At 35.9% G+C, this 27,725-nt stretch overlaps 2 protein-coding genes across 2 annotated transcripts in view; one reads left to right on the plus strand and one right to left on the minus strand.

Moving 5' to 3' along the window:
- Window positions 1-19,540, plus strand: part of LOC102808581 (coiled-coil domain-containing protein 178-like) — a 54,136-nt gene extending 34,596 nt beyond the window's left edge. The window contains exons 14-18 of the mRNA XM_085492808.1: window positions 1,824-2,162; window positions 3,349-3,494; window positions 4,221-4,380; window positions 17,310-17,459; window positions 18,229-19,540. Coding sequence (XP_085348934.1) covers window positions 1,824-2,162; window positions 3,349-3,494; window positions 4,221-4,380; window positions 17,310-17,459; window positions 18,229-18,537 — 1,104 coding nt within the window. The 3' untranslated portion in view covers window positions 18,538-19,540. The remainder of the gene's footprint in view (window positions 1-1,823; window positions 2,163-3,348; window positions 3,495-4,220; window positions 4,381-17,309; window positions 17,460-18,228) is intronic.
- The window catches only part of LOC100372267 (uncharacterized), a 105,726-nt gene continuing 97,324 nt past the window's right edge, over window positions 19,324-27,725 (minus strand). Inside the window, exons 16-17 of the mRNA XM_085492812.1 lie at window positions 20,708-20,796; window positions 19,324-19,997 (exon numbers count right to left, since the gene is read on the minus strand). Of these exons, the coding sequence (XP_085348938.1) occupies window positions 19,853-19,997; window positions 20,708-20,796 (234 nt within the window). The 3' untranslated portion in view covers window positions 19,324-19,852. The remainder of the gene's footprint in view (window positions 19,998-20,707; window positions 20,797-27,725) is intronic.

Here is a 27,725-nt window from a genome sequence, read left to right on the forward strand (position 1 = left end):
TGCACAGCTATGGCAGTATTTCATGCTATGTAGTAGATACACAGCTATGGCAGTATTTCATGCTATGTAGTTGATGCACAGCTATGGCAGTATTTCATGCTATGTAGTGGATGCACAGCTATGGCAGTATTTCATGCTATGTAGTGGATGCACAGCTAGGGCAGTATTTCATGCTACGTAGTGGATGCACAGCTAGGGCAGTATTTCATGCTATGTAGTGGATGCACAGCTATGGCAGTATTTCATGCTATGTAGTGGATGCACAGCTATGGCAGTATTTCATGCTATGTAGTAGATACACAGCTATGGCAGTATTTCATGCTATGTAGTTGATGCACAGCTATGGCAGTATTTCATGCTATGTAGTGGATGCACAGCTATGGCAGTATTTCATGCTATGTAGTGGATGCACAGCTAGGGCAGTATTTCATGCTACGTAGTGGATGCACAGCTAGGGCAGTATTTCATGCTATGTAGTGGATGCACAGCTATGGCAGTATTTCATGCTATGTAGTGGATGCACAGCTAGGGCAGTATTTCATGCTACGTAGTGGATGCACAGCTATGGCAGTATTTCATGCTACGTAGTGGATGCACAGCTATGGCAGTATTTCATGCTATGTAGTGGATGCACAGCTACGGCAGTATTTCATGCTATGTAGTTGATACACAGCTATGGCAGTATTTCATGGTATGTAGTGGATGCACAGCTATGGCAGTATTTCATGCTATGTAGTGGATGCACTTCTATGGCAGTATTTCATGCTGTGCAGTGGATGCACAGCTATGGCAGTATTTCATGCTATGTAGTGGATGCACAGCTATGGCAGTATTTCATGCTGTGTAGTGGATGCACAGCTATGGCAGTATTTCATGCTATGTAGTGGATGCACAGCTATGGCAGTATTTTATGTTATGCAGTTGATGCACAGCTATGGCAGTATTTCATGCTATGTAGTGGATGCACTTCTATGGCAGTATTTCATGCTGTGCAGTGGATGCACAGCTATGGCAGTATTTCATGCTATGTAGTGGATGCACAGCTATGGCAGTATTTCATGCTGTGTAGTGGATGCACAGCTATGGCAGTATTTCATGTTATGTAGTGGATGCACAGCTAGGGCAGTATTTCATGCTATGCAGTTGATGCACAGCTATGGCAGTATTTCATGCTATGTAGTGGATGCACTTCTATGGCAGTATTTCATGCTATGTAGTGGATGCACAGCTATGGCAGTATTTCATGCTACGTAGTGGATGCACAGCTAGGGCAGTATTTCATGCTGTGTAGTGGATGCACAGCTATGGCAGTATTTCATGCTATGTAGTGGATGCACAGCTATGGCAGTATTTCATGCTATGTAGTGGATGCACAGCTATGGCAGTATTTCATGCTATGTAGTAGATACACAGCTATGGCAGTATTTCATGCTATGTAGTTGATGCACAGCTATGGCAGTATTTCATGCTATGTAGTGGATGCACAGCTATGGCAGTATTTCATGCTATGTAGTGGATACACAGCTATGGCAGTATTTCATGATATGTAGTTGATGCACAGCTATGGCAGTATTTCATGCTGTGTAGTGGATACACAGCTAGGGCAGTATTTTATGCGATGTAGTGGATACAGATTTGTTTATAGCAATAAAAAGTAAGTAATAAAGTACATTACATATAATACTAATATAGTAGAAATGTCAGTTAACAGCAGAACAGAATGCATTGTCACCAACACTTAGAATAAAAGACATATTCAGTTCAAAACAACACATGAGTTGTTATAAGCTGAATTGTTCACAGATGTGTATTATTTTATATAGACAACTGCTGAGGCACTGAGAAGACAATTGAAAGATGAACAGCATTCAAGGACAGTACTTCAAGCTAGGATTGCTGGTGACTCCGCTGAACTACAAAAATTACAACTTGATTCCAAGAAGAAAAAGTTAAAGATCAGTAAGAAAGCTGATGAAACTGACAAAGTTGTCAACTTGGTGTCACAGCAAGTTGAACAATTAAAAAAAGTGTATAATGATAAAACTAAAAGAATTGCTAAACTTGAAGAACAAATATCTTTATTTAAAAATAAACACAGAGAAACTAAAGAACATTTAGCAAAGAAGAAAGAAGAATTGGAACCGGAACACAAACATGTGAAGGTAAACTCTGTATTATTGTAAAAACTGTGTATTGCATGGGCTGGTTGTTGCTTACTGTTAGGGTGATGGGTTGGTTGTTGCTTACTGTTAGGGTGATGGGTTGGTTGTTGCTTACTGTAAGGGTGATGGGTTGGTCGTCACTTACTGTAAGGGTGATGGGTTGGTTGTTGCTTACTGTTAGGGTGATGGGTTGGTTGTTGCTTACTGTAAGGGTGATGGGTTGGTCGTCACTTACTTTAAGGGTGATGGGTTGGTTGTTGCTTACTGTCAGGGTAATGGTTTGGTTGTTGCTTACTGTAAGTGTGATGGGTTGGTTGTTGCTTACTGTCAGAGTGATGGGTTGGTTGTTGCTTACTGTAAGTGTGATGGGTTGGTTGTTGCTTACTGTAAGTGTGATGGGTTGGTTGTTGCTTACTGTCAGAGTGATGGGTTGGTTGTTGCTTACTGTCAGAGTGATGGGTTGGTTGTTGCTTACTGTCAGGGTAATGGTTTGGTTGTTGCTTACTGTAAGTGTGATGGGTTGGTTGTTGCTTACTTTAAGGGTGATATGGGTTGATTGTTGCTTACTGTAAGGGTGATGGGTTGGTTGTTGCTTACTGTAAGTGTGATGGGTTGGTTGTTGCTTACTGTCAGAGTGATGGGTTGGTTGTTGCTTACTGTCAGGGTGATGGGTTGGTTGTTGCTTACTGTAAGGGTGATGGGTTGGTTGTTGCTTACTGTCAGAGTGATGGGTTGGTTGTTGCTTAATGTCAGGGTGATGGGCTGGTTGTTGCTTACTGTCAGGGTGATGGTTGGTTGTTGCTTACTGTAAGGGTGATGGGTTGGTTGTTGCTTACTGTAAGGGTGATGGGTTGATTGTTGCTTACTGTAAGGGTGATGGGTTGGTTGTTGCTTACTGTAAGGGTGATGGGTTGGTTGTTGCTTACTGTAAGGGTGATGGGTTGATTGTTGCTTACTGTAAGGGTGATGGGTTGGTTGTTGCTTACTGTAAGGGTGATGGGTTGGTTGTTGCTTACTGTAAGGGTGATGGGTTGGTTGTTGCTTACTGTAAGGGTGATGGGTTGATTGTTGCTGACTGTAAGGGTGATGGGTTGGTTGTTGCTTACTGTAAGGGTGATTGATTGATTGTTGATTGGTTGACTTGCATATTATTGTTGATTGGTTGACTTGCATATTCCGTATATAGGAAGAAAACTTGAACAAAACAAAAAGATTGGATTATATGAAACACAGAACAGAAGTAATTGATAAAAAGATGGAGGAAATGGATTCATCCTCTGTTATTATGAAAAAAGTGTTAAGCAATACAGAAAATGACATTTTAGAATTAAGGTAATTACAGCCTCTTGCTACTGTACTCTTGTGATTTTGTTAGCATGTTGCAGTCCCTTGCTACTGTACTCTTGTGATTTTGTTAGCATGTTGCAGTCTCTTGCTACTGTACTCTTGTGATTTTGTTAGCATGTTGCAGTCTCTTGCTACTGTACTCTTGTGATTTTGTTAGCATGTTGCAGTCTCTTGCTACTGTACTCTTGTGATTTTGTTAGCATGTTGCAGTCTCTTGCTACTGTACTCTTGTGATTTTGTTAGCATGTTGCAGTCTCTTGCTACTGTACTCTTGTGATTTTGTTAGCATGTTGCAGTCTCTTGCTACTGTACTCTTGTGATTTTGTTAGCATGTTGCAGTCTCTTGCTACTGTACTCTTGTGATTTTGTTAGCATGTTGCAGTCTCTTGCTACTGTACTCTTGTGATTTTGTTAGCATGTTGCAGTCTCTTGCTACTGTACTCTTGTGATTTTGTTAGCATGTTGCAGTCTCTTGCTACTGTACTCTTGTGATTTTGTTAGCATGTTGCAGTCTCTTGCTACTGTACTCTTGTGATTTTGTTAGCATGTTGCAGTCCCTTGCTACTGTACTCTTGTGATATTGACTAGGCCTTTCAGCTACTTGCCTAGTGTACTTGTTTGATTTTGGCAACACATTTCAGCTCTTGGATTGTGATTAGCAAGTTAATGTATGTCTTACATAGGCTTAATTTGTGTGTTCTATTTTGACAGTGCTGAAATGGGTGAGATGGCAATTAGATTAGAAACAGGTCAAAAAATGCATGATGATTTGAAAATTGCACTTGAGGAAGTTGAAAAAAGAAGCGAAGAACAAGCATGTCAACATGAAAATCACTTGAAAGAAAGGCAGATTGTATTGAATGATTTGGAGGTAAGTAAGCATTTCAGATGCACACCCAATCCTATGTTGTTTTTGCTTTCACTGTAATATTTGCAATATAGGTAACCGCGGTTGACAAAAGAAAGAACCAAATAACGCAAAAAAAGAAGAAATACAAATCATTGACAGGCAGTCAAACTTTCATTATTAATTTGACGCATCAGTTTATGCAGACCTGCACAGAAAACTGTGGTTCAACTTGTGCTGTTGATAATTGTATATTTAATTACTAAATCGAATACTAAAATAAAACAAAACGCTAATTGTAACAAGCTCAGAGCAAAAATTCTAAACCAAGTTGAAAATTCACATGTCACATTTCATAGGAAACATTCAAAACTAACAAACAGACTTAAATTGATAACCTGGTTAGATTATTCAAGGGGTGACCGCCCTATGTTCTGAAATCCCTATGTTCCGAAATCCCTATGTTCCGAAATCCTATGTTCGAAAAGCCCTATGTTCCGAAATCCCTATGTTCAGAAATCATATGTTCCAAAATCTCTATGTTCCAAAATCCAATGTACGAAATGGTTTCTCTATTGAGTGTTCCGACACTCAGGGCGGCGGGTAGGTATAGCAAAAATTGCAAATTACTCGTGAATAAGCGCCATTTGGTGACCGTTTTCCACATAATACATTTACGTTGCATGGTACCGTTTGTAAAGCAGTTAACGACGATCCAGATAATACCATTGAATAAAGTGTCTTCTTTGTGCAATCAGGTCATGGTGTTTTTTTTGTTTTTTTCCCCACCAAGTTATGATGCTATCAAATTGGCGATTACATTAGAGTTCAGCGAGGACGAGCGCTGGTCCCGGATGTGTCGCAGTGTGATAATCCCATACGAAATGACATTCACATACTACACCTATGTTTCAGATACGTTGTACTTCTATTTACTGTAAAACCCCCCAACGGAAACTCTCCATACTTCTTTGTAACTAAAAATTCCCAAAATTAGGCCTCGAAATTAACATCGTCCCGACGGCCCGGGGCACTAAAAATTTAGGCCGGGACCACTAGAAATTGACTTTGGGATCTTTTTTGGAACGATAGAAAAATAATCAACATCTCCGCCCCATCCCTTTGATCTGTATTTTATTTTGTGCACTTTCCCGTCTCAGTTTTCACGAAGATATGAGTTGAGCCATGGAAGGTACTAAAGGAGTACCTTCCATGGTTGAGCGTATACTCACTTTTAAAAAGTAAAGCATGGGGACAAACAATCAAATGCTGGTAATGTAATGAGAGCTACGCTCAGTTTAACATGAAGTTGACACAAATTCACGTGAGAGAACGTTTGTTAAAACAAAGCAATCATGTTTAATTTAATATTCACGCAGTTCAACTATGACCTTGTAAAAAAAAGGGTCGTCTCAGCTTTCCGAAAATACGAGTTGAGCGTACGCTCACTTTCAAAATTGGGCATGGTGCCAAACAATGCTTTGTGCTAAACATCTTCAAAATCGAGCATTTCCCCGGCTGTTTACAGATGGATTTTGTTCAAACCTTGTATATACGTTGGACAGTATAGGACCTTGATGCACATCATTTTGTTTTACGATCTGATCAAGATGGCCGAATGGTGGCCATTTTTGTGTTAAAAAATCATAAAAATCAACCATTTTCTTGGCTGTTTACAGATGGATTTTGTTCAAAGTTGGTATATACATTAGACATTATGGGACCTTGATGCAAATAATTTTGTTTTTCAGATAACGTTCAAAATGGCCGACTGGCGGCCATTTTGTATTAATTAATGTGGTTCTCGATCGTGCCATATCTCTGACTTGTTTTGACTGATTATGTTTAAATTTTAAATATTCATTATACATCATGTCATAGATAGACAGATATATTGGTTTGACGATCCTATTCAAAATGGCCGAATGGTTGTCATTTTTGTACTAAAAAATATCATTTCTGGCATTTATGGATGGATTTCGTTCAAACTTGGTACATACATTAGACATTACGGGTTCCTGATGCACGTCATTTTATTTTTCAGATCAGATTCAAAATGGCTGTCTGGTGGCCATACAAATGTCAATCATTTTAATGTTAAAAAATCATATTCCTGACATGGTTATATGTCAGCTATATTACTATAAACATAACTATATATCTTAAATTTGATAACTAACGGGGACTGTGCCATGCATGGCTTGTTGTTTATGTGTAATCGGCGGCGTTTTACGTTACAGATTGATGAATAGAGATGTCCGTTTCTGTCACTTGTAGACAACTAACCAGTAGAGTCCCAACAAGTATGGGTGGAATGAGAAGCATTATATATATATTAATAAATCTGTTTCCATGTTCGTTAGAAAAATACGGCCAAGTAAATATTGAGTTTTCATTTCATTAAAATATCAGCGTTCAAGTGACTTTGCATAGCGCCGATGTTTTAATAAATATTATTTTGTCACATAGCTACATTTAAAAAAAAATTGAATTACACAGATTGAGGAATATATGCGTGACTCATTTCAAGAAACCAGAATTATTTTCCCCACACTTTAGTCGCCAGTGTATGAATGGAGTTTTTAAATGCCAAATGCAATATAGTAATTTAGATGCAACGCTGACATTAGATTTTCCCCTAGTGTTTTTATTTGTCGGCATCTATAACGACGCTCAATGATTACAGAAAAGCACCTTATATGTATATGACCACTGATACAGTCTCGATCATATGTGTATTTTACATGTAAATTTGTATTTTCATGAGGGTCAGCCAATTGAAGCCAATCGATTCTTACGATCACGAATTGATTCATGCACATCTAACATATTTGTATAAATGTCGCGATGTGCAACTTTGCACTACCATTGCTGTAGTGTAAATCTATGAAGGTTGATCTGGACATATGAGCAAAATGGGAATGTAAATTTCATTAATAAAACGTCATTCTTGTATGTGTGCACACTTTCACATGCAAGCGACGCCCAGTGCTTCAGCCAAGGGGACCAACAGTGTTCAGCCCGATTGTCGACAGCAGTCTCCAGATTGTGAATGTGATGCGAGCGCCGACGGAAGGAGGGAGGGGGGCTCCACCGTGATCAATGCTGACACAGTACATTCGGGCGAACGGACAACCAAAAAGGCAAAGACCTCACGTGGAAGACTTAAAGCACCCGAGTCAGCCACTGCTTTAAGTTCAACTTCAAGTCCAGCCTCAGTCACTACTCCGTGTCCCATGACAGAACAGGGGGCTCCGATGAAAGCTCAAGTGATGATGAAAACGACATCGAGCTGCCAGTGCAGAAGTCCTTGGTATGTTTTTATCCACTTCAAAATTATCATTGGTGTAAAGTTACTTTTTTCATTGAACTTTAAAGAATGCAAGGAAAATTCTATCACCGGTAGTGTATGATTTCTTTATGAATCTGGTTAAACCACAACAAGGCCTAATTCTTGTTTGACATACATGTATTCCAATTGATTTCAATAAACTGTTTCTGGCTTTAATAAGTCTGTAATGACCAAGGTTATTTTATTCATTTTCTTTTGTGACTGTCAGTAACCAAGAACTTTAGTATATGACCTTAAATATTATTCTTCTAATTTAATACAAACTTTCATTTTATCCTTTTGAGAAAGAAATGAACTACTTCATTGATTGAAAATTATCAATTTAGCTGATAGATATTTTTTTTTTCTTTTTCTACTTTAGAACACAGTGCCAACCTCTAGAAAGTATGAGGACAAACAGAAGAGACGCTTCCTGGAAAAGTGGCGGAAAACCTATGACTTTGTTGACTTTGACTACGAAGCAGAAGTGATGCTCTGCAAAACTTGCAGGGCTGAGCCCAGGGTAGCAAAAACAACTCCCTGTTTCATTGGGTTATGGGAGATAAGATTAGAGTAAAAACTCTCAAAGAGCATAAAAAGATAGTTGCTCATGGACTGTGTGTTGCAGCAAATAAAGCCAGACAGAACCCAGTCCAAGCACCGTTACGACGTGCTTTACAACACATGGACAATGCAGTTAGAGACAAACTTATAAGTTTGTTCAACACCGCCTATTTTGTGGTGAACGAGGAGGCTTCCTTTACTCTTTCCAAAGCTTGTGGGCCTGCAAGTGAAGAATGGACTAGCTTTGGGAGAGACATATCGTAATGATCAAGCCTGTTGTGTCAGCCATTGGTGATTGTATGAAGGAAGAACTTGTAGAAAAGAAGGCTTTCCTGTCAACCGCCTGGTTAGCATAGTTACACTAGAGCATGCATACAGTGATGGTATTAAGGATGCTATTTTTTCAGGATTGGAGAATGTATCATTAACTCAGGATGATTTGTGTCGCCGCCTCGTTGGGTTTGGATCAGATGGAGCTTCAGTTATGATTGGGAGGGTGAATGGTGTGGCAGCAAAGCCCAAAGGAAGTGTGCCCAAGCCTTCTGTGTATTTGATGTGTGGCACATCGTCTAGAGATAGCAGCTTTAGATACAGTAAAAAATGTACCACTCCTGTCTGAGCTCAAAGAAACTCTGAAGAGTATTCACAAACACTACACATACTCTGCAAAAGCTTCTCGTCAGCTTTACTCTGTGGGGGCAGCTCTGGGCATTAAGGTAATCAAGCCATGGAACATTGATGGGTGTAGATGGTTACCTCGTATGTCTAGGGCTCTTGGGGCCCTCGTGACTGACTACAAGGCTATAGTTGTGTACTTTGAAAACCTGGCAAATAACATAAATCATACTCAAGCCAGTGTGACGATGAGAGGGCGAGCTAAAGTGCTCCACAAATCGCTCACCCAGTATAAGATGTTGATGTACTGCAGGAACTGGAGAAGGCGAGTCTTTTATTCCAGAAAGATGGCCTCTCCCTGCAGGATGTAACTGATGGTCTTCAGCAGGTGTCGATCGCCTTAGTTTAAATGCAGGTCAGTGTAAATAAATATATATACTTGTTATATATAGTTGTTTGTGACTATTAGTTACGGTAACCTAAACTATTGCAATATTTCCAAGGTTTCTAACTTTCAGTGTTGGAAGTAAGAAGAAAGTTTTGCATTGTATTACATATATGTAATTGTAAATTGTGAAACAAAAAGGAGAATCAACTAGAATTTGTTCTGTTTAATGTGTTTCAGATAACTCCAGGTGCTAAGCTCGAGAAGTTCCTGGCTGATGTTGGTCCGTGGCCGGCAAGAACTTACATTGATGTTGAACTGACAATTCTGTGACTTCCTGACAGTCAGATTTGAAAATCTGGAAAGAGGGGTGTTCAAAGCAGCTACAACTTTATTTGACCACTCAAGCTGGCCTGATGACATGGATAACCGTCAGTTGGCTACATTTGGCCTTGACCAACTAAACACTTACATGGCCCACTTTAATCACATCCTACAGGCATGTGATGACTTTGAATCTGAAGATGCAGCCAAACAGGAGTGGTTAGATTTGAAAGTGGTGGTTCATCGCCACTACATGCACTTGAGGCCAAGGGTATTATTGCACAGAATCACACAGGGGTTGGCAGGTAAACCAGACCTGTTCAGACACATTAAAGTGCTTGTAGAAGTCTACTTGGTGTTGCCTATGAATTCGGCATGCTGTGAAAGAGGTTGTTCATGTCTTAATCACATCAAGTCAGATTGGAGAAGTTCATTGAGTAATGAGATGTTGGACTATCTACTTAACATCTCCATCCATGGCCCAGACACTGTAACTTACAATGCAGAGGCTGCTGTTCCGAACACTAACTTTTCGCAGTCACACTTGTTTTCACAATCACGCTAAACTGACAATTGAAAAAACAAAAAAGAAGTCCCGACATTGTCAGCCTAGATAAGACCTTGAAGAATGCCGTGCTATGTGCGAACATGGGAGGCAACACCACATATTTACCACAGTAAGCCAAAATAAAACTAAATTAATAGTATTCAATAAAAGAAATCATACAATGAATAAAAAGTCAATGTTTTTATAAGGAAAATGAAATTGCCACAGTAGACAGTTTTAATTACCTGGGCAAACACTTTAAAAGAGAAAGCTATGAAAGCAATGTTTCCACTAAATTAACATTATCACATTATAAAATTAGTACAGCATTGAATTTATTTGATAAATTAATTGTTGTACCAATTATTAATTATGGGTGTGAAGTATGGGGAGAAGAATCAGCAAAACATAGTAACATTATAAAAGGTGTACAGTTTGCATTCTGTAGATTTCTTTTAGGTGTCAGTAAAAATACAACAAAAACTGCTATTCTTGTAGAGCTGGGTAGATATTCATTGAACATCAAAATTAACACAAAGATGATAAAATATTGGTTGAGACTAAAATCATCAGTTCCCAACATGGTAGCAACTGCTTTTATGGAAATAAAAACGTGGAAAACAGGAATGGGTAGAAAGAATAGAAGAAATAACTAAAAACAACAATATTTCAGAATTATCCAAACAACATGAAAAGAAGATAGGGGAGGTACACAAAGAAAATTAGATAAAAACATGGAGAAAGGAATTATATAATGATAGCAGAATGAATGGAGCAACAAACAAACTAACTTCATACAAAACATTTACAGCCATTCTGAGAATTATTCAGACAGTCAGTTAGAACAATGACTTGCAACTTTGATCTTTGCCCAATCTAGACTTCTTGGCGCCACTTGATTGATGGGTGCGTGGTTTGGGATTACTATTTCATAGGGGTTGTTGGCATGGTGAATTGCAAGTATTATCTAGCGTGTGTATACAGAAACCATTCTTTATTTTTAGCCCCCGCCGGATCTGTGATCCGGGCGGGGGGGTATTAATTTGGGTCGTGTCTGTGCAAATGTGTGTGCACATTTTCATGTTATCAGCTTTTTCTCACACATGTGTGATCCAATTCAGTTCAGAGTTAGTACAGAGACAGAAATTGATGGTGCTATTGTGCACATCAAGTTATTTTTTCGATTCTTCAAAGTTTCACTGTGTTTTTCTTTGATTTTTAATAACATTTTTCCTTCAAAATCCGACTTTTCCCGAAATTACCCGAGTTTTGATGACGCTTATGCAGTCCTCGTCTCGGTGGAAATCAGTCATTTTTGTGAGGATATTGTATCCCGGAATTGTATCTTTATTTGCACAACGCTTATATGGACAAAATTGTGTCTCATCAATTTCAAAGGTAAGAAACTGTGCTTGTTATGGTATTTATACACTTTGTATTATCGTTTGTGTCTAGCGTTTGGTGATCGTGAGAAACTATTGCTAACCTGGCGAGAGTTTCGCCAGAAAAACTGCCTTTTTATTATGGTTGTAGGAACTGATTATGTATTGTGTAAATTGAAAGTTTACCTCCTGATTTAAGAGGTTTGCAGTGCTCTCACCGGGATTCAAACGTCGTGGTGGTGCTGCTCTGAGACGCTTGCCAGACTCTGCCTCGCTCAAAATCATTATCGCCATGCTTGATTTCCGCAATATTTACATTTGTTTATGATTTCCACAGCTATTGTTCTATGAGATGCGTCCTCGCTGTTCATAAACAGCCATAAACAAGTTAAGTTGGGTCGGCATGTACTCATTGAAAGTGTTGGTTTATTTACGTAATCCACTGATCACGCAATAGGCGAAGTTAAAAATATGTCGCTACTCAGGAGAGCTTGCCCACAACGCTAAATGTCCCAATATAAACGTACCGGTACGTTTATTTTTTCCACAGAAAAATTCCACTCGGTACATTTTTATTTGGGACGGTACGTTTATTTATTTTTCTAAATCCGATTAAAAAAAATCATGCTTTTTTCCCCATGTTAAACGAAGCCAAAAGATCGCACTAAAACGTCAGTAAATCTGGTCTTCCGTGTTGCTTTCACCATGAGGTCGCTGAACTGTCATATTTAAATGCTTTATGGTAATTTGAGCACATGGGCACCATCCAGCATTTTGATTGGTTGATTAGCCACTTGACCTATCTGGTCAATAAACACGCGTCGTGGGCACGGATAACATGGCGGATATCGTCTCATCGAGCGTTAACATGTAACCGAAAACATTTGCTTACGATAAAACTAAGTTGAATTTTACTTGCATTTCATAACAATTCAACGAATTTATTTTTTGTACGTTAATATAATCACTACTGAGTACTAATCAACAATTACAACACTTCGAAAACAAGTAAGCTACCGTACCGTGATCATTTGCTACCAACAAAAAAATAATGCATAATAAATATAGTGAATATTTTTTGTTGTCATGTGAACAGTTTTTTTGATTGACTGTAATTTTCCAACATTTCATGACGCCTATTGTAGAACCAAATTAGGGCCTTTCACTCCTCCTTCACGCCTATTTAAACGATTATACGGCATCTTGTCGCCAGCCACGAAGGTCACACTAGACGAACTTGATCTATACTGCCAACCATTCCATGCATTTTTTATCGGCGCACGACGACACGCAAATCAAGAAAAGTATTGTCCTTGCAACAATTTTGCGCAATACGTCACCACTATACAGTGACTGATTTTAATTTTTATTCAACATTAAAACAAACTACAGTGAGTTGTTCTATGGTCGTATAAAAATAAAATAAACTACATTAAGAAACAGTAAAGTTAACCAACTAAACAGAATGCTAAATAAAGCTAAATAATATTACAAACACATATAGAATCACAATAAACTTGTACGATACAGTACAATACAATACTCTAACTACTATTGCTAAGGAGTGGAAAATCACATTCACATTAGAGTCATAACTATGGAAAGAATATTTTTATATTTGGTGGAGCTGCTCATATATCATTTGCATACATTTTTGTATGTATTGTGCAGTTTTCCAGCCAGTCCGACTCAAGTAGTGATTGGTTTGCTACTTCATTACATCTTGCAGCCTTTCAAACAGTATATTGCTAGACATGCATCAATTGTTGTCCATGTATATTCCTAATTGCTCAGTGAAAACTGCAATTTCTTTCTGGCTGGTATGAATATATTAAAGTAATATTTTTTCGTACTGAAAAGACAGTACACAAATATCTTTTTTAATTAAATTTAACAGCTAATGGGAGCATATATGCTACAACCTCTGCTTACTTTTGACTAAATGTTTTTTTGTTTTTTTCAGGTGCAGAGCCAGAATTTTTGTCTCGGAAAGCAAAGCCACTGAAACTGCATATATTACAAAAGCATACTATTTGCTGCATGTCTGACAATTGTATAAAGTTTTGCAGGTCGTCTTTTTTTTTTTTTTGAGAAGTGCTGTCAACCAAAGTATAAATATGTGTTTCTCTGTACATAAAAGTTCAATTTCACATGATTTGTTAATATTAATGTATGATAATAAAAACTTGATAATATTTTTCTGGATTCTTGCACTTTATTTTTATCATTGTCATATAAGAAGTACTCTTGTCCTTATTTAGAGATATTGAAACTAATTCAGGGCCACAAACTACATGTAGATCTGTACATGAAGTACATGGGAAGTAAAGTTGTTGACACAGGTAATGTACACCAAGGATCCATTGCAGTTTCTCAGTTCCTCATCTGGTGCTAGTACATGTACTTGTATGACAAACGTATCTTTGCCCTGTTACTGTTTGAAATATCAGAAGTTTTTCGCTGGAACAGTTCTGTGATTGACAGTGTTCTTGTATTAGGAATACAGTTGTACAAGGATGTTTATCCAAACAGACACAACACTGACTCTTCAACATATTTGCAGATCTGATTTGCATACTTGCATGTCATTTTACCTGTACTTGTTTGTTGCTCTCTGGTGTTCTTGCTGAGACCAGGATGGAGAGTGCTATAAACTTGAAAATGCCATAGAAATCATGTTTGCCAATTTACATCCATGCCAAAAACTGGACAGATTATATGTTGCAACTTTCAGTGTCATTCATGACCTGTTTGATTGGATAAAGTTTTACGACTTGGAGGCCATTTTTTCCCTCCAAAATCTAAAAAAAACAAGCTTTTTCTAGCTGTTAACAGCTTTTTCTCAGATATGTCATCCAGTTTTGTTCAAAGTTGGTACAGGGACTGGTAATAATTGTTTACAAGTGCGCATCGCATTATATGTTTAACAAGTTATAAATTGTCTCAGAAAAGCCAAATGAATAAATTTTTACCCCACCCCCTAAAATTGTAACACATCAATTCTGAACATTTAATAATGAAATTTTAATACAGCTCATAATGAATTAATTCACTCTGACACAAACTAAGTTCAATATAAGTTTTTAAATTTTTTTCTGAGCGGGGGCTATGACATGACATGACATGTCTTGTTTATATTTATCTTGTAATTATTTTCAGTAATTTAAAAAATTTAAAATTTGTTCAAAAATGTAAACCCCTTGCTGATTTTAGACATAATAATGGTAGTCATACCCTCGTCATTTTCAAACTGCAGTTGTGATTTGAAGGCATCTTTGATTTGAAAACGTCCATCAAATTGTTATAATCAAGCCTTCCATCCATCGGTACTCTCCCACCTTGGTAAAAAATCTGAATTTGATACATATAAATGCACAAGTAATGTAAAAACAACTTTTAGTTTGGCTCAAAACTGCCGTGAAACTGCAGCGAGTCCAATGCTAAGAAACTTTACTTTGAGCCTTCCCGCCAACAACGAGTTCATTAATACCTTGGGTTACTCAACACTCGGGAGTTGTTTTGTAAATTGCGCTATGTCAGGTGGACTCAGATGGGTATAACAATTAAAAATAACACTTTGAATGCATTTGCAACATATAACTTGTTAATGTATGATAACCAACGCGTGTCGTTTTAAAAACAGCGTTTTACCCGCATCTAGCAAAAAAATGGAATGATCCCAAATGTGGGCATACCAATACAACGGTGTCATCAAGACTATTTAAATATAGACAGGACAAAAAATCTCACTTTTTGAAAGTGAATGAAAAAGGAAAATTTTGATTAATTTTGACAAGCTTTGCAGGGATAAGAGGTGGAACATAGGAACTCCATCAAATAAGTCTGCAAGTGGTTTTAATGCAACTAATTTTCATGTTTTTTCTTCCATTCTTAGTTACATTTATTTGATGTTTTATTCGTGATTTTGGTGGTCCAGGAGTGAACTGTATTCAAGTTTTAAACAATAACATTACGTTATCATGTTTTTCTTTGTTTTATAATTACATGTATTTAATGTGCTTTTTGTGATTTTAGTTGCGTGAAGTATTATTTCTGTATTATTCTCTGTAGTAGATTTTCGTGTTGAATAAAATTATTATTATATTTGTATCAAAGTTTCCCGCTTGAGTTCAGAATCCCCATGAGGATATATAAACACTCAATGTACTTGATTTATGGCTTTTCTATGTTCACGTACGTCAAATAAACAACTAGTTATACGCTAATACGCTGGACATCTGGTTATATAAAGAGTATTACCGGTACGTCCAAGTATACGATTTTCTCACAATGTTGTTCATTTTAGTCGACGCAAAAATCTTGAGATTTTCTTTACATCAGTAATTGAAGAGTTAATTACCCCAGCTCCGACACGCAAGTTTTTCACTTCAGGCATCAAATATGATTATGACAAACTCAGCGATGACCGATATAGGCTCAGAGTTCCATGGAAATAGAAGTCGACACTTCGACTGACTACCATACAAGTAATTGTGAAGTCCAGACCAACCCTGTTGTAGTTCTTGCTAACTTGGCATCTAACTTAACCCTATGCGACAAACTTAATATGTGTTCATTATGGCTCATTCTTCCTTATATACACGTATCGGCAATGCAAGCTGCCCAGCAAGTTCCCCTTCTTACGTCACAAGGGGAATTGAAGCTAATGAGGAGCCTCTTTTTAAAATACACAAAAATAAAGTTACTGTAGAGTTTCAAACAAAATAATATTGATGTACCAATGAATGATTTTATGTGACAAAATAGCAGCCATTTTACAGGCACTTTAATAGTAAAACACAACAACATGAAACATAAAATGTAGTAAGCGTTTTGATATTACACAATTAGTATTGGTGCCGTACTGATTTGATACACTGGTGACATCATCCAGGGTGTCCAAAACTGTCATGAGCGTGCAAAAAAGGTAGACAAGACAGAAAACTGACATTTATTATGAAATCTAACTTAACATACAAAGCATGGTCAATACCAATGATTTTCCATTTGTTACAATTTCTTTGACTGTAGAAGACTTGGTGGTGCAAGCAAGTTGAGAACAGGTACTATCCAAGCAAAGGTTTGCCTGCAGCTGTTTTCTTGTGGTATTCGGGCTCACTATTTGTTATTGTTTCCTTCCTGGCCTTTGTACAAAATATAAAGCCCAAATAGAAATCCCAATCAAATCACCTAAAACACGTCAAAAATAAGCCGCAGCCAAACCTCTGCTTAGAAAGTAGCAATTCAAACCCTGTTTGCCAACCTTGAAGACCGTTAGGGCATATATTTACTCGTTTTTCTGTTACTTTATATAATTTCGGAACATGGGGATTTTGGAACATAGGGCTTGAACCATTTAAGAAAGGTCATACTTTGTTTCATGTTGATTTTTGTAGCTTCATGAATTGAAAACAAATGTAAAATTATTTATTAGTTATCATTGGGATTTCTGGAAACAGAGTACTATAATTTGGTGTAGAATTATTCTACATCACTTTGGTGAAAGAACTAAAACTTCAGCAAAAACTCTTTTACATTTTACTATAGTCTATTTTTCACATAAAAATGTTTCTCATAACTATTTTTTAGTTTTTAGTAGGGCTAAAATATACAAACACAATGGATTTTGTTTATTTATATATGTAATTCACATTGATATAAGTATGATCATTGTTCATGGACAGAAGGGCTACTACAATAACATGTGTGCAGATTGTAATGCTTGATTGTTTTGCTCAACAAAAAGTCTACAACATTCTTAAAAATAATAATTTGATTATAATTTTGGTTTACTATTTGTACTAGGCTCAACTTGAAAAGAAGTTAGAGGAGAATGAAAGATTGGCTCACCAATACAGATATCTACAAGACAAGGTGATTGCAACTAAGGACAAACTTATGAATGAATTTGATGGAAAAATTAAATTTGAATCCAGTCTTAAAGATCATAAGCAGGTATGTTGTTGACCAGCACTACTCTATTTTATTAGCTTCATTGGTATCCAGCATGCATTTGAAAGATTTCTACTTGAAACAGGGCTTCACTTGTCACACATGTTTTATTAGTTCAGCAGATTTACATAACAATTGTAATCCAAAGTTCACTGCTTCTGTCTGTTTAGTGAGTCGGTCATGGGAGAATTGAGTAAGTCAAGAAATAGACCACTTTTTCATTTGCAAAATTACAAAACCCAAACGTGCCATCAAATGTGATTTATATGTGCAGAAGCATTTCTGTGCACAAAAAGATGGGCAGATGAAAATGGAGCAAAATTATCAATCGCCCATTATGGTAAATTGTTCTTTTTATCAGAGACTGGATGGTTTTAAGCAAATCACATGACACAGACAATAAGTATTTACTTCCTACCCATAATTCTTTGCGAAGGACTTCAAGTAGTTTGAACAAGATTTTATTTTCAGGGTTTTGCTTCCCCCCCCCCCCCTGCAAGATTATTTTAACTATTGTGATAGGGGTTGAATTTAGAATACATCTTTCTCACATCTTGTGTGCTCTAGCAACAAAATGCAAGGTATCCCAAAAATATGTTTTGAGAGAATAACCATATTCTAAATGACTAAATTGACTACAAAACCATTCAGTTGTCAATTTAAAACACTGCTTACACCCATTTACATCACAGAAGCGCTGTCACTAAAGGGTGCATGTCATTGAGTTGCTTCTATGCCAGTACATAACCATATATTATTGGATTTCTTTCAGTTGAATGGTCTACAGTCAAGACTGCATGCTTCATTAGCTATTTATTATAAGATCAGAGGACTTTACAACCAAGCTGAATTAGCGAAATTTGAAGCAGTCTCACAGAAGAATGGACAACGTATTCATATATTACAAGTAGATATGGATGAAGCTATTAGTACAATTGCTCTGTTTTTAAATGACCAGATTGATGGTACTGCAGCTCAAATGGTAGCTGCTGCTGCCAAATCAGCTCTCTTTGAAAACTCTGACCCTATACCACAAACAAAAAAACTTAAATCAGCTCTCAAGAAACCAGTCAGTACATAATTTACACATGTATTTAATTACAAAATAATACAAGTGACTTGCATATATTTGTTAGATTTAACCAAAACAAATTATATATTTTAAGGTATTTGTAATGTCCTGTATCTTAATTTTATGTTGCATTCCCACTAATATGTGAAACATAACTTTCAGAATGAGTAAAAACATGTTAAAATGATTCTGTTTTAGCTAAAAATATATATTGTGGAATACTTTATTTTCGCTGAAAAGGCTTTTGGGCGTTTTTTATGGAATTTATTTTCACTGTTTTTTGATGAGTTTAATGAGAAATATAGGAAAAAAAGTATATTCGCTGGATTTTATTTTCACGAAATCATCCCTTCAGCGAAAATAGCGAAAATAAAGTATTCTACAGTATATTAAATGTACTGTAGATATCCTGGCATCATTTTCATTGGAGGGTCTTATTTCTCAAACATTTCTACCATATACCTGATCTCAGTGAATGTCTATTGTTAAATATGGCTTAAATTCATATACTGCAGTTATTTATCAGTTACCCATCTACAATCCCAATATTTGATGTTGTATATATTGGTCAGTGTATGGTACATCACAGATTTTCAAAGTGGGAATTCAACTTTAAGTTCCATCCATTATTTTGTCAACATTCCTGTCCTGCCTGTAGTAAAATAAACTGTACTCTCTGTGACGCATACCTGCGTATTATGACTTGCCATCTGTTATGTAATATGAACCTTGCACACCTAGCACATTGATTCAACTGAGAATATTTTATTTGTTTGACACTGTGTTTTTAGAATAGGAGTGAAACTGTTTCTGTATGAAAACTGACTTTATTGAAATCCAAATAACAAGCAACAGCAGTCAATATTTTGTACAATATGTAAAGCTATATTAAAATGTAAATATTTAAACCATATACAGTATTCTATATTCAATCCAAATACAATATTATAAACAGTTGATTTATACAATTCATTAAATAAATTTAAGTACATTCTGGAGTAATAGTTGTGAATCACTTATTGGTTGCAAGAATAGTCACTGTGGTACATGCCCTGTGTGGTAAATTATTCATTGGTTATTGCATACAATTTACTGAGAAATGGATAAATTCTGGATATTTTCATTCCCGAGTAGGCTTCTACCTAAATATGTTGCAAAGGGGATAGAGGTACATGTGTAGTTTGCAAAATGAACAAAGCACAAACTCCAAACAATTCCAAACCACAACAAAAAAAAGTAAAAACAGTGTATCCAATAACACCCCTCCCCATACCATGCATTATGTTTTGTCAGGATTAAAAGTTCTATGAATACATAATGAACATCACCAAACTCTACCATCAGCATATGCAGGGTGTGCTTTAGAATATTCATGTCTTTGTTTTGATGCTTGAAAACTAGCTTCTAATAATGCTTTGTGTTCAGAATTAGCTGCTTTCTTTTCTTCTTTTCTTTTAATTATCTCAAGTCTGGAAGATAAACATATCAATCTAGGTTATTGCTACATGTATATGCAAGGATAATGACAAACTATATTTTGTAATTACTTTGATAATAGTAGCGTTCCCGCATACTCCTTAGCACCGACTAAGAGGTTAAATACCTTAGCCAAATTAAATCTGGCCTGTTTTTAAGACCTGGTCTAGATCCTGAGCGCTCAAAACGCCATAATTGTATTCTATGTTTATTTGGACTTACTATTATATTTATATATTCAATTTGGTATGCCATTTTCGACATGACAATCAACGCAAGCACATCAAGGGACATTAACTGATCATGAGACTCTGTGCTTCATCCTATTATTCTGCAATCTGAACTTTCTGAATTTGCTCTGTATTGTTGTATAACCCTAGAACTAACATGTATACCTTTCTAGTTACTGTACTGAGTAACCATAGTTAAAATGATCAAATATTTTTGTATATTTCTAATAAGTCTTGGTTTTCTTTACCCATGCTAACCACAGTTAGTCGATATGCAAACATATGAGATTAGCTTAAATCTTAGCCCATACTTCGTGTAGCGTGAACACTGCTAATATATTTTTCGTACTCCTACCTATGTTGTAGCACTGGCATATCTAGGGACATTAGACTTTAGTGTTATGAATGGTGTGCTAGACAAGACCAAAAATAAATCACAATGACCTTTCTACATACACAGCAAGGAAATGTACCTGACAGTTTCTTCTAATTGTGAAGCAGCATCATCCAATACTTTAACAGAGACATCACATATGGAGAATGATTGTCCATATAATACAGCCTGTTGGTATAAAACAAATGCAGGTATCATTCATTATATATTTACCTAACCAAAATGTATATACCAGTACAACCAATTTATGTATACCTGGTACCCAATCTTTCTATATTTATTTAAATCTGTCTATACCCAAATCAATCAATATAGACCAATTCTATCCATATATACCCAATCCATCTATAATGTAGACCCAATCCATCTATAATATTGATCCAATCCATCTATAATATAGAATCCAGTTTATCCATATAGACCGAATCCATCTATAATATAGACCTAATCCATCTATAACATAGACCAAATCCATCTATAATATAGGACCCAGTTCATCCATATATACCCAATCCATCTATAATATATCCTAGTCCATCCATATATACCCAATCCATCTATAATATAGACTCAATCCATCTATAATATAGAATCCAGTCCATCCATATAGACCCAATCCATCTATAATATATCCCAGTCCATCCATATATACCCAATCCATCTGTAATATAGAACCCTGTCCATCCATATATACCCAATCCATCTATAATATAGAACCCAGTCCATTTATAATATTGACCCAATCCATCTATAATATAGAACCCAGTTCATCCATATAGACCCAATCCATCTATAACATAGACCAAATCCATCTATAATATAGGACCCAGTTCATCCATATATACCCAATCCATCTATGATATAGGACCCAGTTCATCCATATATACCCAATCCATCTATAATATAGACCCAATCCATCTATAATATATCCCAGTCCATCCATATATACCCAAACCATCTATAATATAGACTCAATCCATCTATAATATAGAACCCAGTCCATTCATATATACCCAATCCATCTATAATATAGACCCAATCCATCTATAATATAGAACCCAGTCCATCCATATATACCCAATCCATCTATAATATAGAACCCAGTCCATATATAATATAGAACCTAGTCCATCTATAATTTAGAACCCAGTCCATCCATATATACCCAATCCATCTATAATATATCCCAGTCCATCCATATATACCCAATCCATCTATAATATACTCAATCCATCTATAATATAGAACCCAGTCCATCCATATATACCCAATCCATCTATAATATAGAACCCAGTCCATCCATATATACCCAATCCATCTATAATATATCCCAGGCCATCCATATATCCCCAATCCATCTATAATATAGACTCAATCCATCTATAATATAGAACCCAGTTCATCCATAAATACCCAATCCATCTATAATATAGAACCCAGTCCATCCATATATACCAAATCCATCTATACTATAGACCCAGTCCATCTATAATATATCCCAGTCCATCTATAATATATCCCTGTCCATCCATATACCCAATCCATCAATAATATAGAACCCAGTCCATCCATATATACCCAATCCATCTATACTATAGAACCCAGTCCATCCATCTATAATATAGACCCAATCCATCTATAATATATCCCAGTCCATCCATATATACCCAATCCATCTATAATATATCCCAGTCCATCCATATATACCCAATCAATCTATAATATAAACTCAATCGATCTAAAATATAGAACCCAGTCCATCCACATATACCCAATCCATCTATAATATAGAACCCAGTCCATCCATATATACCCAATCCATCTATAATATAGAACCCAGTCCATTCATATATACCCAATCCAGATATAATATAGACTCAATCCATCTATAATATAGGACTCAGTTCATCCATATATACCCAATCCATCTATAATATAGACCAAATCCATCTATAATATATCCCAGTCCATCCATATATACCCAATCGATCTATAATAGACTCAATCCATCTATATTATAGAACCCAGTCCATTCATATATACCCAATCCATCTATAATATAGACACAATCCATCTATATTATAGAACCCAGTCCATTCATATATACCCAATCCATCTATAATATAGACCCAATCCATCTATAATATAGAACCCAGTCCATTCATATATACCCAATCCATCTATAATATAAAACCCAGTCCATCCATATATACCCAATCCATCTATAATATAGACTCAATCTATCTATAATATAGAACCCAGTCCATTCATATATACCCAATCCATCTATAATATAGACCAAATCCATCTATAATATAGAACCCAGTCCATCCACATATACCCAATCCATCTATAATATAGAACCCAGTCCATCCATATATACCCAATCCAAATATAATATAGACCCAATCCATCTATAATATAGGACCCAGTTCATCCATAAATACCCAATCCATCTATAATATAGAACCCAGTCCATCCATATATACCAAATCCATCTATACTATAGACCCAGTCCATCTATAATATATCCCAGTCCATCTATAATATATCCCTGTCCATCAATATATACCCAATCCATCTATAATATAGAACCCAGTCCATCCATATATACCCAATCCATCTATACTATAGAACCCAGTCTATCCATCTATAATATAGACCCAATCCATCTATAATATATCCCAGTCCATCCATATATACCCAATCCATCTATAATATATTCCAGTCCATCCATATATACCCAATCCATCTATAATATAAACTCAATCGATCTAAAATATAGAACCCAGTCCATCCACATATACCCAATCCATCTATAATATAGAACCCAGTCCATCCATATATACCCAATCCATCTATAATATAGAACCCAGTCCATTCATATATACCCAATCCAAATATAATATAGACCCAATCCATCTATAATATAGGACTCAGTTCATCCATATATACCCAATCCATCTATAATATAGACCAAATCCATCTATAATATATCCCAGTCCATCCATATATACCCAATCCATCTATAATAGACTCAATCCATCTATAATATAGAACCCAGTCCATCCATATATACCCAATCCATCTATAATATAGACTCAATCCATCTATAATATAGAACCCAGTCCATTCATATATACCCAATCCATCTATAATATAGACACAATCCATCTATAATATAGAACCCAGTCCATTCATATATACCCAATCCATCTATAATATAGACCCAATCCATCTATAATATAGAACCCAGTCCATCCATATATACCCAATCCATCTATAATATAGAACCCAGTCCATTCATATATACCCAATCCATCTATAATATAGAACCCAGTCCATCTATAATATAGAACCCAGTCCATCTATAATATAGAACCCAGTCCATCTATAATATAGAACCCAGTCCATCCATATATACCCAATCCATCTTTAATATATCCCAGTCCATCCATATATACCCAATCCATCTATAATAGACTCAATCCGTCTATAATATAGAACCCAGTCCATCCATATAGACCCAATCCATCTATAATATATCCCAGTCCATCCATATATACCCAATCCATCTGTAATATAGACTCAATCCATCTTTAATATAGAACCCAGTCCATCCATATATACCTAATCCATCTATAATATAGAACCCAGTCCATCCATATATACCCAATCCATCTATAATATAGAACCCAGTCCATCTATAATATAGAACCCAGTCCATCCATATATACCCAATCCATCTATAATATATCCCAGGCCATCCATATATACCCAATTCATCTATAATATAAACCCAATCCATATATAATATATCCCAGTCCATCCATATATACCCAATCCATCTATAATATAGACTCAATCCATCTATAATATAGAACCCAGTCCATCCATACATACCCAATCCATCTATAATATAGACCCAATCCATCTATAATATATCCCAGCCCATCCATATATACCCAATCCATCTATAATATAGACCCAATCCATCTATAATATATCCCAGTCCATCCATATATACCCAAACCATCTATAATATAGACTCAATCCATCTATAATATAGAACCCAGTCCATTCATATATACCCAATCCATCTATAATATAGACCCAATCCATCTATAATATAGAACCCAGTCCATCCATATATACCCAATCCATCTATAATATAGAACCCAGTCCATATATAATATAGAACCTAGTCCATCTATAATTTAGAACCCAGTCCATCCATATATACCCAATCCATCTATAATATATCCCAGTCCATCCATATATACCCAATCCATCTATAATATACTCAATCCATCTATAATATAGAACCCAGTCCATCCATATATACCCAATCCATCTATAATATAGAACCCAGTCCATCCATATATACCCAATCCATCTATAATATATCCCAGGCCATCCATATATCCCCAATCCATCTATAATATAGACTCAATCCATCTATAATATAGAACCCAATTCATCCATAAATACCCAATCCATCTATAATATAGAACCCAGTCCATCCATATATACCAAATCCATCTATACTATAGACCCAGTCCATCTATAATATATCCCAGTCCATCTATAATATATCCCTGTCCATCCATATACCCAATCCATCTATAATATAGAACCCAGTCCATCCATATATACCCAATCCATCTATACTATAGAACCCAGTCCATCCATCTATAATATAGACCCAATCCATCTATAATATATCCCAGTCCATCCATATATACCCAATCCATCTATAATATATCCCAGTCCATCCATATATACCCAATCAATCTATAATATAAACTCAATCGATCTAAAATATAGAACCCAGTCCATCCACATATACCCAATCCATCTATAATATAGAACCCAGTCCATCCATATATACCCAATCCATCTATAATATAGAACCCAGTCCATTCATATATACCCAATCCAGATATAATATAGACCCAATCCATCTATAATATAGGACTCAGTTCATCCATATATACCCAATCCATCTATAATATAGACCAAATCCATCTATAATATATCCCAGTCCATCCATATATACCCAATCGATCTATAATAGACTCAATCCATCTATATTATAGAACCCAGTCCATTCATATATACCCAATCCATCTATAATATAGACACAATCCATCTATATTATAGAACCCAGTCCATTCATATATACCCAATCCATCTATAATATAGACCCAATCCATCTATAATATAGAACCCAGTCCATTCATATATACCCAATCCATCTATAATATAAAACCCAGTCCATCCATATATACCCAATCCATCTATAATATAGACTCAATCTATCTATAATATAGAACCCAGTCCATTCATATATACCCAATCCATCTATAATATAGACCAAATCCATCTATAATATAGAACCCAGTCCATCCACATATACCCAATCCATCTATAATATAGAACCCAGTCCATCCATATATACCCAATCCAAATATAATATAGACCCAATCCATCTATAATATAGGACCCAGTTCATCCATAAATACCCAATCCATCTATAATATAGAACCCAGTCCATCCATATATACCAAATCCATCTATACTATAGACCCAGTCCATCTATAATATATCCCAGTCCATCTATAATATATCCCTGTCCATCAATATATACCCAATCCATCTATAATATAGAACCCAGTCCATCCATATATACCCAATCCATCTATACTATAGAACCCAGTCCATCCATCTATAATATAGACCCAATCCATCTATAATATATCCCAGTCCATCCATATATACCCAATCCATCTATAATATATTCCAGTCCATCCATATATACCCAATCCATCTATAATATAAACTCAATCGATCTAAAATATAGAACCCAGTCCATCCACATATACCCAATCCATCTATAATATAGAACCCAGTCCATCCATATATACCCAATCCATCTATAATATAGAACCCAGTCCATTCATATATACCCAATCCAAATATAATATAGACCCAATCCATCTATAATATAGGACTCAGTTCATCCATATATACCCAATCCATCTATAATATAGACCAAATCCATCTATAATATATCCCAGTCCATCCATATATACCCAATCCATCTATAATAGACTCAATCCATCTATAATATAGAACCCAGTCCATCCATATATACCCAATCCATCTATAATATAGACTCAATCCATCTATAATATAGAACCCAGTCCATTCATATATACCCAATCCATCTATAATATAGACACAATCCATCTATAATATAGAACCCAGTCCATTCATATATACCCAATCCATCTATAATATAGACCCAATCCATCTATAATATAGAACCCAGTCCATCCATATATACCCAATCCATCTATAATATAGAACCCAGTCCATTCATATATACCCAATCCATCTATAATATAGAACCCAGTCCATCTATAATATAGAACCCAGTCCATCTATAATATAGAACCCAGTCCATCTATAATATAGAACCCAGTCCATCCATATATACCCAATCCATCTTTAATATATCCCAGTCCATCCATATATACCCAATCCATCTATAATAGACTCAATCCGTATATAATATAGAACCCAGTCCATCCATATAGACCCAATCCATCTATAATATATCCCAGTCCATCCATATATACCCAATCCATCTGTAATATAGACTCAATCCATCTTTAATATAGAACCCAGTCCATCCATATATACCTAATCCATCTATAATATAGAACCCAGTCCATCCATATATACCCAATCCATCTATAATATAGAACCCAGTCCATCTATAATATAGAACCCAGTCCATCCATATATACCCAATCCATCTATAATATATCCCAGGCCATCCATATATACCCAATTCATCTATAATATAAACCCAATCCATATATAATATATCCCAGTCCATCCATATATACCCAATCCATCTATAATATAGACTCAATCCATCTATAATATAGAACCCAGTCCATCCATACATACCCAATCCATCTATAATATAGACCCAATCCATCTATAATATATCCCAGCCCATCCATATATACCCAATCCATCTATAATATAGACCCAATCCATCTATAATATATCCCAGTCCATCC

This window comes from Saccoglossus kowalevskii, chromosome 18 (assembly GCF_978046115.1).
Source record: "Saccoglossus kowalevskii chromosome 18, keSacKowa6.1, whole genome shotgun sequence".
NCBI lineage: Eukaryota > Metazoa > Hemichordata > Enteropneusta > Harrimaniidae > Saccoglossus > Saccoglossus kowalevskii.